This window comes from Sapajus apella, unplaced genomic scaffold (genome assembly GCF_009761245.1).
Source record: "Sapajus apella isolate SASKATOON/1434 unplaced genomic scaffold, GSC_monkey_1.0 scaffold2, whole genome shotgun sequence".
In the NCBI taxonomy this organism is placed as follows: domain Eukaryota; kingdom Metazoa; phylum Chordata; class Mammalia; order Primates; family Cebidae; genus Sapajus; species Sapajus apella.
Window position 1 is genome coordinate 67,111,892 of NW_022436942.1, and position 12,446 is coordinate 67,124,337.

Consider the following 12,446-nt stretch of genomic DNA (forward strand, 5'->3'; position numbering starts at 1 on the left):
GGTGAGTGGAGAAGTGGGACAGCGAAGGGAAGGCAGATCATTCAGGGTGTCTTCATGAATGGGTTCCCACAGCAGACACTGGAGCCCAGTCCTGCTGGGATTGAGAAATGGCTCTCTGGGTGCAGTGAGTGGCTCATATCTGTAATCCTAGCATTGTGGGAGGCCAAGGCAGGAGGATTGCTTGAGGCCAGGAATTTGAGACCAGCCGGGGCAACATGGTGAAACCCCATTTCTACAAAAAAATACAAAAATTAGCTGAGCGTATTGGCACATGCTTATAGTCCCAGCTGCCTGGGGGGCTAAGGGGAGGATTGCTTGAGCCTCAGAGGTTGAGGCTACTGTGAGCTGAGACTGTGCCACTGCACTCCAGCAAGACCCTGTCTCAAACAACAACAACAAAAAATTGAGAAATGGCTCTCTTTAGAGCAAGGGAATCAATGGCTTTATCTACTATCCCTTGACTGCCCCAGCCAATGAGGAAATGGTTCCTGTCCTGGAGATATGAATAGACACCGATTGTCTAGATTCTGAAATGTATATGGTTGGACCCGACTCGAAATGCTTTGAAGAGTCCACAGCAGCCTTACAGCAACGTCTTCTCACAGTACTTCAATGTAATCCTCATTAGGCCTCCCAATTGCTAATGCAGAACAGGTTTGCTGCTTGTCCATGCCATCACCAAGTGAACCCCAAGGACATGCGTTTAGAAGAGGTTGCCTTACTGTTTTCCTGCCGTACTGATCTGAGATATTTCCCCAGAGCGTGGAGCTGGACATCATGCCTACAAAGACCACCTGCGGGGGAAAGACAGTTTTCATTAGACAGAGGACTTGGAGCACTGCACAGAAAGGAACAACAAATGTAAGCAGTGATGTCACACTCGAGGTAACAGCCATGATCTAACATTCACTGAGCACTTGCCAAGGTCAAACACTATTCTAATGCTTCCGGCAAGCTGCCCAACAATCCCATGGGGAGGGTGCTATTATCATTCCTGTTTTACAGATGAGGGAACTGAGACTCAGAGAGAGGCAAACGCACAACCAGTGCCACACAGGTGTTAAGTGGTGCAGCCTGCACTGGAATCATGCATTCTGGCTCGGAGCTAGCTTTTGACCTGTTTCTCACCTTGCCAAAGAAACACTTGCCCTGCTGCTGAGAAAAGACCAAGGGCTGCAAGGTGGAGTTTGGAGAGCAGGAAAATCAGACAGGGAGGCTGGGCTGGGAGCTGTAAACTATTAGTAAGAGAAACCACTCATCGTGTGGGAGGCAAAGCAATTGTTACATTGTTAATCCTTGGAGTAACAGCTGGTGAGGCTTCAATGATCCTACCCATTTGACGGAATGGGGAGCTGAGGCTCAGATAGGTTAAGAAACCTGCTCCGCCTCCCTGAAAGGAGAGGGTAGAAGGCAAGTCTTAAACCCAAGCAGGCAGACTGGCGCCTCATCACCATGTTCTTCCCTCTGCAAGTGCCAGACACCATGCCGAAGGCTTTATGCACACATCTTACCACAGCCTTGCAGCAGGCCTACCAGGTGGGTGCTTCTATTATACCCATTTCACAGTTAAGGCAGCTGAGGGCCAGAGAGGGGAGGGCACAGCCTCAGTTTGGTCTGACCCCAAAAGCATTTCTTGTGGCATGTCTGAGGGTGGGAAGTGGGGATGGTACACAGAAGTGTTTCAAGGTAGAAGCAGACACAGATTATGTATGTATAATTTTTTTATTTGTTTAGATGGGATCTTGCTCTGTCACCCAGGCCGAAGTGCAGTGGTGTGGTTGTGATTCATTGCAGCCTCAAACTCCTGGGCTCAAGTGATCTTCCCACCTCAGCCTCCCGAGTAGGTGAGACTACAGGTGTGCACTGCCAGGCCTGGCCAATTTTATTTATTTATTTATTTATTTATTTATTTATTTGAGACAGGATCTCACTTTGTTGTCCAGGTTGGTCTTGAACTCCTGGCTTCAAGCAATCCTCCCACCTCAGCCTCCCAATGGTGCTGGAGTTACAGGCATGAGCCACTGCATCTGGTCCTGAATGGATCATTTTAAGGGAATTCATTTCCAAGTTCTCAGCTTCCCTGCAGACTCTTTTTCAAGAACGAGTTAGGGGTCTTCTTCTCCATTTCCTGCCTGACTCCCTCTTTCTCAGCCACCCCTCCACCATGCCTCTCTAGGCCAGTCTGACCAGGGCACCTCAAAGGACATTGCTTTTCAATGTAAACCCTTCAGGGTGCCTCGGAAGGGGAACCGATGATGCACTTACAAATCCTTTTGCAAGTCATCTGGTTTCCAGTGCCTTTCTTATTACTTTCAACAGAATTGAAGGACAGTCTAATCAAGCTGCAGGCAAGTTAGATCATGGAACACAGTTTTTCAGAAATGAAAGCTGCGTGCCCTTCAGCACACACATTTTGGAGAGTGTTTTTAAAAATCAAGTGGCATCAGTTTGCTGGGTTCCAGCAAATCCTTCAGTTCCTCAAAACTTTTTTTCATGTGAACACAGCTTTTCACATGCGTATTCATTCAGGAAAAATGACAAATAGGAACATAACTGGTGCTGAACCCTGTCTCACTTTAGCAATAATCATTCAGGAATACATAAAATATTGGGGAAACATTCCACACCATTCATTAAGGGATACATTTCCGATAAAACCTTGCTTATGTTTAACAATTATTTATCAAAATTAATTATATCTTGTTGTTATGGTCTATTGTATACTACTAAAAATTATAATTAAGTCAGTGCAGGAGAAAAACTTTAGTGCTTAGAGCCTTCTCAGAGAATTAAAACTAATAATTTAACACTTATTTATTCTGTCACAGAGAATTATAATAGGATAAAGAATGTGATCCTTTCAAACAAGAAAACATTACATTAGGCCAGCCCGACCAACATGGTGAAACTCTGTCTCTACTAAAAGTACAAAAATTAGCTGGGTGTGGTGGCGTGTGCCTTTGGTCCCAGCTGCTCAGGAGGCTGGGGTGGGAGGATCACTTGAATTTAGGAGGCGAAGGTTGCAGTGATACAAGATCACACCACTATACTCCAGCCTGGGCAACACAGCAAGATCCTATTTCAAAAAAAGAAAAGAAAACATTACATTAAGATAAAATTATATGGAGAAATGAATGGAAATATCAGTTCCAAGAAAACAGGTATGCAAATTTTCCAAATTCCTCTAAAGAGCTTGTTTATGTAATTTTAAAGCAAATGATGGTAGATGTCAGGTAAGTATTTCAATTTCATTAGACACATTTTAAAAAATGATATAGTAATTTTATTTTGATTTTTATATTTCAGTACACCCCCAATGGTATCATCTGCAACCTACAATTTAAAAAATTTCATGCCAATGTAAAAACGTGTGACGGTCCTGGATTCTACAAGGTTTTTATTTAATTCTTTTCTAGATCAACCTAGAACAAAGATGTTTGAAGATTACTGTCTTGGGATAAAGTGTTGCCTTAGTCATGTGCTAAGTTATATTCTTACATCTTGAAAGAGGTAAGTATCCCTCAAAACACCCATTTTCCCCAAAAGGAGAGATTCTGGCACAGCCTAGTACTGGTTGTATATTATAGTAATTACGGTAATCTTGTATCGTGTTTCCTTATATCACAGTAGTTACGGTCATCTTACACAGTATTTTGTGCGGCAACAATGTGCATCTGTAGTATCCTCCTTGGGTACTTCATGCCTTTGGAGCAATTCCTGCAGACTCCACTTTTCCACAGAAAATTCACCATGAGACTTAACAAGTCTAAACCTCATACCACAAGAAAGTAGCCCAAGGCAGGGGCTCTGAGCCCGCCAGGCCTGGCTTTCAATTCTGCCTCTGCCTCTTAACAGGCTGTCTGAGCTTTGGGCAAGTCAATGCCTCTCTCTAAGCCTCAGTTACTTTATCTGTAAAAGTGACAGTAATAAAAGCACCTCTTTCATGGCTTGAGACGGCTAAAGAGATAATATATGCAAAACCATTAGCCTGGCCCAAAATAAGTGCTCAGTAAATTGTGGTTGTTATAATCCAATGGCAAGAGACCAGAAAGGGCCTGCATTGCAAAAACACAGACCGGCAGTTACTGTTATCATCATTATTACTGTTCTTATTTTGAGACGGAGTCTCACTCTGTCACCCAGGCTGGAGTGCAGTGGTGAGATCTCGGCTCACTGCAACCTCCACCTCCCAGGTTCGAGCAATTCTCCTGCCTCAGCCTCCCAAGTAGCTGGGATTATAGGGACACGCCACCACGCCCAGCTAATTTTTGTATTTTTGGTAGAGACAGGGTTTCACCATGTTAGCCAGGCTGGTCTCGAGCTCCTGGCCTCAAGTTATCTGCCCACTTTAGCCTCCCAAAGTGCTGGGATTACAGGCATGAGCCACTGCACGCAGCCTGCAGTTACTCTTTAGGAGGTATCGGTGAGAAGGAGGAATATAAGAAAGAAGTATCATGGACTCAGGCCCTGGTGTGTACTAGGTGCTGTGTGTATTTTGTTGCCCCACTGCAGAAAAACAGGCATTGTCACCCCATTTTGCAGGCCACAAAATATGGCCATCAAACACCTCACTCAAGATCACACTTCTGGAGCTGACTAAACCACAGAAACACAGGTGTCTGTGCCATGAAGTGCTTCCCACTGAGCTGCATGACCTTATTGCCAATATCAGACTAGGTCATGCTGTGTGGAAGGTACTCAGGCCATTCCAGAACAGTTATCTATAAAAAACAGCATCCTGGGAGGCATCCTGAATTGGCAGTGACTCCATCACTGGCTAGGTCTGTGATCTTGAGCAAGTGATTAACCTCTTTTTGTGCCTTATTTTGCTCAACTAACCGTAGTGCCTAGCTCATAGGTCTGTGAGGATTAAAGAGCATGTGTAAATTATGCATATATTGTATGCAATGCAGTAAAGGCCTTTGCACAGTAAGTGCTCCATTAAGTATTAGCTTTTGTGATTATCCTTATTATCCTCTTATCCAGCCTGGCCATTCCTCTCTCTCTCTTTTTCTTTCTTTTTTTTTTTTTTTTCAATTTGAGATGGAGTCTCATTCTGTCACCCAGGCTGGAGTGCAATGACACGATCTCAGCTCACTGCAACCTCCACCTCCCGGGTTCAAGCAATGCTCCTGTCTCAGCCTTTCAAGTAGCTGGGATTACAGGTGCCACCATGCCCGGTTAATTTTTGTATTTTTAGTAGAGACGGGGTTTCACCATATTGGTCAGAATGGTCTCAAACTCCTGACCTCAGGTGATCCACCCGCCTTGACCTCCCAAAGTGTTAGGATTATAGGTGTGAGCCACTGCGCCTGGCCCATTCCTCTCTCTTTTAAGAGGTTGCTGCTTATCTGTTCCTGACAAAAAGTAAGAGTCTGCAGCCTCCTCCTTCAAGCTTTAATTCCAAGGAGCAATAGCTCCAATTTATTGAACATCTACTATATGCCAGGCACTGTGTTGTTTCCAGTCCTCAAATCATCCTAGGGGTGTGGAGATTGGCATGTCCTGTTTGCAGTCAAGAAAACAGGCTTATAAAGTTTAAGTGATATGCACAGGTGGGTTTCAAGCTCCTAGCGATGGAACAGGATGTCTGGGACACCCTCCAGGTGAAGTAGAGTTGGCTATAAACCTGCTAAGATACGTGAGGTGGGGAGAGGACAGTGCTTCCATCAGGGCTTAATTCTTTTCTGCTGAGCCTTCGGCAGTGGAAGAAGGAAGATAGCCCACAGGACACCCCAGGGGAGCAGAACTGTATGCAACAGGAGGGAGCTGCTGGGCTGCCTACCGAGGTCAGCAGTGCCACCTGCCAGCTTGGGAGCCTCCACTCGCAATGCAGCTGTGGCGCCAGGATGCTGAGGATCATCATCTCCATGGCATCAGCCATCTGCAGAAAGGACGGAGACACCATGAGGCCAGGATGCTGCTTGGTGCCGGAGAAGGCTGGCCAAGTCCACAACCACAGAGGCAGAGACAGAGCGTATCCTTCTCTACCCACTGCCAAGTGCCCTGCCACACATCAAACCACACTTAAAGCTCCAGCAGTTAAAACTGCATCACCATTGCAGGAATGGACGGATAGACATTTTTATTATTTTTGTGCGTGTTTTTTGTGTTTTAAAAAATATGAGCATGCCACAAACAAAGTGGGAACACATATTCCTAAAATCTGAGGAAAAAAACATTTTTATAAAGGCAGAGAGACAATGATATTTTTAGTGCAATTAAATACTAGCTTGTCTTTGGCTTATAGGTCATTTGTTCTTGTAGAATAGACTATAATTGTCAGTATAGTTAACAAGTGCGACCTTTTAATACATTAAAGCAAAATCAGAAGCCCCAGCAATTAAACATCTTGCTCCTTTACGAGACTAGACAGACTAGGACGGACGTGGAACCTAGAAGCACAGCCCATGTGGTCATGGGAATTTTGCATACGATAAAGGCAGCTTTTCCAATTAGTGGAAGAAATGTGGGGAAATTGATGATCCATTTGGAATAATATAAAGTTAGATTCCCATCTCCTGCCGTTCACAAAAGTTAATTTCAAGTATATTAAAGGTTTGGCTGCGCTGTTTCCATAGATAGGGGATTTGAATGAGGGATGGTGAGAGTCTTGAAGCAGAAGGCACATTTTTAACCTGTGCATGTTTTTCTAGGGAGAGCTCCACAGCTGACATCATAATCTCATAGTAGCCCTGAGCCCAAAGAGTTAAAAGCCACTTAGCTAGAAACTTCGGTTCCTCCTTGAGGGAAACGGCCAACCACATCCAGCTCTCTTCAAGCACACACCTCGTTATCACCACTTCTCACTCCACGCAAATTTTGTTGATTGGAATTCAATCAAAGTCTCCATGTGCAAAGAACCGTGTCCTTCCTTACAGGCCATGGGAACCCACTGGAACAGCATGGGAGTTTCATGGAGACTGAGCCACTGCCCCCCAGAAATACTTGCCCAAGCCAAGCCGGTGAGAACAGACAGCTTCCACTGAAATTTTCCAAAGCCAATGGCTTCCACCGCATCTTCCACCATGAAAGTATCTGGGAAGGAGAAAGGGAGAGGGGAGGAAGGATCAGTGTGCCTTCCAGCTGTCCTCGAGTGGGGCTGCCTGGGGTGGTCCCCAGCCAAGCAAATTAAAGGCACTACATGCTGCTTTCAGAGCTTATCCTAGAAAAGTATTCCAGTGTGAAGCGATATTCTACAACTGCAGCATGGCTTACAGCGGGAGAAACTGAAAAACCCAGAACGTCCATCAACAGGGGGTTGGTTAAATAAATTTATTAAGCAGATATTATACATATATAAATTATTAAAGATCTACATTATAAAATATGACCCAAATGTTAATAAGAATGTGCAGATATAGAAAGATACACAAAATATATTGTTAATTGACATTTAAAAACAAAACAAGATTGACAACAAAGTATTGAGCATGGTTCTATTCTTGGAAATGTATGCATGTGGGCGTAAATATATGCACATGTATCTATGCATAGAATATATACAAGGCTTTGAATTATGGTTTAATTTGTTTGTTGTCAGAGGGGGAAAGGAAAAAATTATGTGATAATTCACTTTCTTCCCTTTACAATTTATTATTTCCATGGCCAGAAAAAAAGAAATACTTTTTTTGTTTGTTTTGCTTTTTTTGAGACAGGGTCTCGCTCTGCTGCCCAGGCTGGAGTGCGGTGGTACAATCAGAGCTCACTGCAGCCTCGATCTCCTGCGCCCAAGTCATCCTCATGCCTCAGCCTCTTGAGTAGCTGGGACTACAGGCACATGCCACCATGCCCAGCTAATTTTTTTCTATTTTTTGTAGAGATAAGGACTCACTATGTTGCCCAGGGTGGTCTTTAACTCTTGAGCGCAAGCTATCTTCCCGCCTCGGCCTCCCAAAGTGTTAGGATTACTGATGTGAGCCGCCATGCCTGGCCTGAAATACTTTTGAAAGGCACAATTCCATCAGCACTCAGATGGAAAGATGTGCACGCTATATTGTTAAGTGAAAAGCAAAAGTTGTGTAGAGGTACGTACTGGTGGAGCTGTCTTTGTGATAAAATGTGTATACGTGTGTGTGAGTGCACCAAGCAGGGGTGGACATCTTACAAACTGTTACCAGACTCATCTTTGAAAATGATACTCACTTTCCTACTTTGGGTATTTCTTTAATGTCTGAATGCTTTCCAAATAAACAGGTTTTATTTTCATGCTCAGAAAAAACATAGGTATCATTTATAAGCTAGTAAGTTTTTGAAACATACTAAAAGGTGGCCAGATGCTGTGGCTCATGCCTGTAATCCCAGCAGTTTGGGAGGCTGAGGCAGGAGGATCACTTGAGCCTTGGAGTTCGAGAGCAGCCTGGGCAGCATAATGAGACTAAAAATTTTTTAAAACAAAATAGCAGTGAGTGGTGGCTCCCACCTATGGTCCTAGCTACCTGGGAGGCTGAGGCAAGAGAACGGCCTGCGCCAGGGAGGTTTCAAGGTTGCAGTGAGCTGTTATCACATCACTGCACTCCAGCCTGGGTGACAGAACAAGATTCTGTTAAAAAAAAAAATTCAAAAAACAAAACTAAACTGAACTGAAACACTAAACCCAATGTGCTGTGCTGGATTATATCTGGAAGCAGCACAACTGCAATGACTGGTGAAATCCACATAAAGTCTGGGGTTGAGCTAACAGTAGCACACCAACGTTAATCTTTTTAGTTTTGACAATTGTTTTTTAGTTGTTAACATTAGGGGAGGCTGGGTGAAGGGTATGTGAGAACTGTCTGTACTATATTTGAAATTTTTTTTTGTAAAGCCATAATAATTTAAAAATGAATAGTTAATTAAAAATACAGCTGGGTACAGTAGCTCACACCTGAAATCCCAGCACTTTGGGAGGCTGAGGCAAGTGGATCACCTGAGGTCAGGAATTTGAGACCATCCTGGCCAACAGGGCGAAACCCTGTCTCTACTAGGAGTTTCCATCCTCACTCAGATGGAATGATGTGTTTTGTATTTCTACTAGAAATACAAAAATTAGCCAGGTGTGGTGGCACATGCCTATAGTCCCAGCCACTCAGGAGGCTGAGATAGGAGAATCGCTTGAACCTGGGAGGCAGAGGTTGCAGTGAGCCAAGACTGCACCACTGCACTCCAGCCTGGGTGACAGAGTGAGTCTCCATGTGAAAAAAATAAAAATACTAAAGGAGGATGCTGGGTTGCCCCATGAGCGACCTCCGAGGATCTCATCAGCCCCTGCTGGGAGTTGTCATCTTTTTGGAATTTCAACGATGGGCCTTGTAGGTCAATCATAATTTTCTCTAGATGTGTGAGTTCATGTTGATCACATTAGCAGGTTGTGGTTTTCTCCAGAAAAAAAAAAAAAAAAAAAAAATCCATAGGAAGAACAGCAGTAACACTATTGTGGGGCACTTACTGAGTGCTTACTATCTGCCAGGCACTGTGCCAAAAGCTAGATGTGCATTATTTCATGTAATACCCATCACAACCCTATGAGTTAAGGCCTAGTATTAGCCCCATTTTACAGAGGAGGACATGAGCTTGCCCTGTGTCACACAGGTGGCACGTTGTAGAGTTGGGAGTCAAGCCCAGATCAGCCTGAGAGTAAAGCCTCAGCTTACCTCTGTCCCCCATCATTGCCACCTTATCTTTGCCAACAACAGGCCTGGGTTCAAATCATTAGACATTTCTTAGATTTGGAATCTGAGTCTTTACAGGAATTCATAGAATGTTTTTATCCAACAGCATTAAGAAGTGAGGGAAGTTGGAGAACCGGTCCCACAGCACTGCTTCAGAGGTAGCACAAGATCATGGGTAAGAATGTGGGCTCTGAGGCCAGATTTCCTGGGTGTAAATCCAAATTGGCTAATTCCTAGCTGTATAACCTTCAGCAAGATATTTAACCCTTCCGTGCTTCAGTTTCCTCACCTGCAAAATGGGGAGGATGTTGGTAATAGATCCAATTGGAACTGTTGTGAGGATTAAATGGATAAAACATGTAAACTGGTTAGAGCGGTGCCTGGCACAGAGTAAATCCTCAGCCAATGTCAGCTGCTCGCATACCATCATCAGTGTCACCATTACCATCACACTATCATCATAACCAACATCATCACCACCATTGTCATTACACTGTCATCCCAACCATCATCACTATCACCGTCATCATTACCACAATCATCATCACCACCACTATCATCACCACAACCATATCATCATCACCACCATCATCATCATCATCACCATCATCATCATCTTCATCATCAACACCATCATCACTACCATCACCACCACCATCATCTTCATCATCACCATCATCTTCATCATCACCATCATCGCCACCACTATCATCACTATCATCATGTTCATCATCACCACCATCATCTTCATCATTTTCATCAAYACCATCACCACCACCACCGTCATCATCATCACCACCACCACCACCACCACCATCATCATCACCACCACCATCATCTTCATCATCAYCATTATCATCATCTTCAGCAACAAAACCACCAYCATCATTATCKTCATCATCAACACCATCATCACYACCAYCACCACCACCATCATCATCATCATTGCCATCATCACTACCATCATCACAACCATCRCTACCAYGATCATCTTCATCATCACCACTATCATCATCTTCATCACCATCATCACTACMATCATCATCACCAYCACCATCWTCWTCATCACCAYCACCATCTTCATCATCAYCACCACCATCWTCWTCATCRYCACCAYYATCATAACCTTCATCATYACCAYCACCATCTTCATCAACACTATCATCATCACCACCATCATTATCTTCATCATCACCACCAGCATCACTACCATCATCTCATCATCACCATTGTCATCATCACTATCATCATCATCACCATTGTCATTCTTATCATCACCATCTTCATAGCTATGATCAACCCCATCATCACTATCACCCTCATCATCATCATCATCATCACCATCACCACCACGATCATCACTATCATCTCATCATCACCATCTTCATTATCATCATCACTATCATCGTCATCACCTTTGCCATCCTTATCACCATCTTCATCACTGTGATCATCACCATCATCATCACTATCACCATCATCATCACCATCATCACCACCACCACCATCATCACTATCATCATCACCATCTTCATCATCACTATCATCATCATCACCATTGCCATCCTTATCATCAGCATCTTCATCACTGTGATCATCACCATCGTCATCATTACTATCATGATCACCACCACCATCATCATCACCATCATCATCTTTGTCATCATCATTGTCATTGTTAGTGCCATTCTCAGCCAAGTGTTATGCAGTGGTGCTGACTGGCAGGGATTATGATGTAACCTTGCCTGCTGAAGTAAGCCATGGAGGCTCAGCCCCCACTTCCAGCTCCACCCCTTGGCCCTCTGGGCCCTCCCAACTGCCCCTTCACAAGACCCCTCTGGGCCCTCCCAACTGCCCCTTCACAAGACCCCTCTGAAACTGCCTGCTGAGGGGCAACCTTGACTGTGGCCCAGGCTGATTCCCCACTGCAGGGCCCTCTCACCATCGGTGGGATTGGCAAACTCCTTGGGCACAGCTGCCCCATCATCCAGCTCCACAGCCTCTAGGCCCACGCGGACCCCTTCAATCTGGACTTCATGCTCTCCTGAAGCCGTGTCGTCCTCTGACCTTGCACTCTCGCCTGTACGACGGAATTTCACAACCCTAGAGAACAGAGCAAATCTGGTCAAGATGGCTAAAGCTTCCCCTAGATGGCCTTGCTGGACAGCTGTAGTGCCCAAGACAGGTGAAAGACTTCTCATGGTTTGGAGAGTTGATGGATGAGGGTTCACACTTCTATTGAGTTGGACTGGGTTGGGAAGACTAATAACTTCAAGAGTTGCAGTATCAGGACTGCCATGTACAGTTGGGCAGATTGGGCACTGCACAATTCCTGGGTTTCCTATTCACATAGTAGGTTATGTGATTGAGGATATTTTTGTATTAAGTCAGAATACTGTTTGTGAGTACATTTGTTTCAGAATTTAGACTCATCTGTCTATATCTAACATTTTGGTCATCTAAAGGTCACATTAGGCCCACAAAAGTTTCTCATACCATATTTTAAAAAGGTTAAAGTGGATACCATTTTTAAAAATAGAGACAGGCTCTCACTATGTTGCCCAGGCTGGTCTCAGACTCCTGGGCTCAAGTGATCCTCCCTCAGCCTTTTAACGTGCTGGAATTACAGGTGTGAGCCATCATGCCTGGTGCCAAAATGTTTAAATTGGAAAAATTCACATAAAAAGCCAGAGTCCCAATATCTCTTGCAAAAGTAGAATACCTGGCTATCTGGAGCCCACATTCCTGCATTGGAATTGTGCTAGGTCTGGGCAGTGGTGGCTCTGGCCCCCCACC

The 12,446-nt window shown here is 44.4% G+C and overlaps 1 protein-coding gene across 2 annotated transcripts in view; it reads right to left on the reverse strand.

Annotated features, from left to right (window-relative positions):
* SVOP (SV2 related protein) overlaps window positions 1-12,446 on the reverse strand; it is a 103,963-nt gene that overhangs the window by 64,612 nt on the left and 26,905 nt on the right. Inside the window, exons 2-5 of one of the 2 annotated variants that reach the window (XM_032300706.1) lie at window positions 11,593-11,753; window positions 6,953-7,038; window positions 5,786-5,884; window positions 723-794 (exon numbers count right to left, since the gene is read on the reverse strand). In XM_032300706.1, the coding sequence (XP_032156597.1) occupies window positions 723-794; window positions 5,786-5,884; window positions 6,953-7,038; window positions 11,593-11,753 (418 nt within the window). The remainder of the gene's footprint in view (window positions 1-722; window positions 795-5,785; window positions 5,885-6,952; window positions 7,039-11,592; window positions 11,754-12,446) is intronic. The other variant, XM_032300715.1, reaches the window with a different exon arrangement.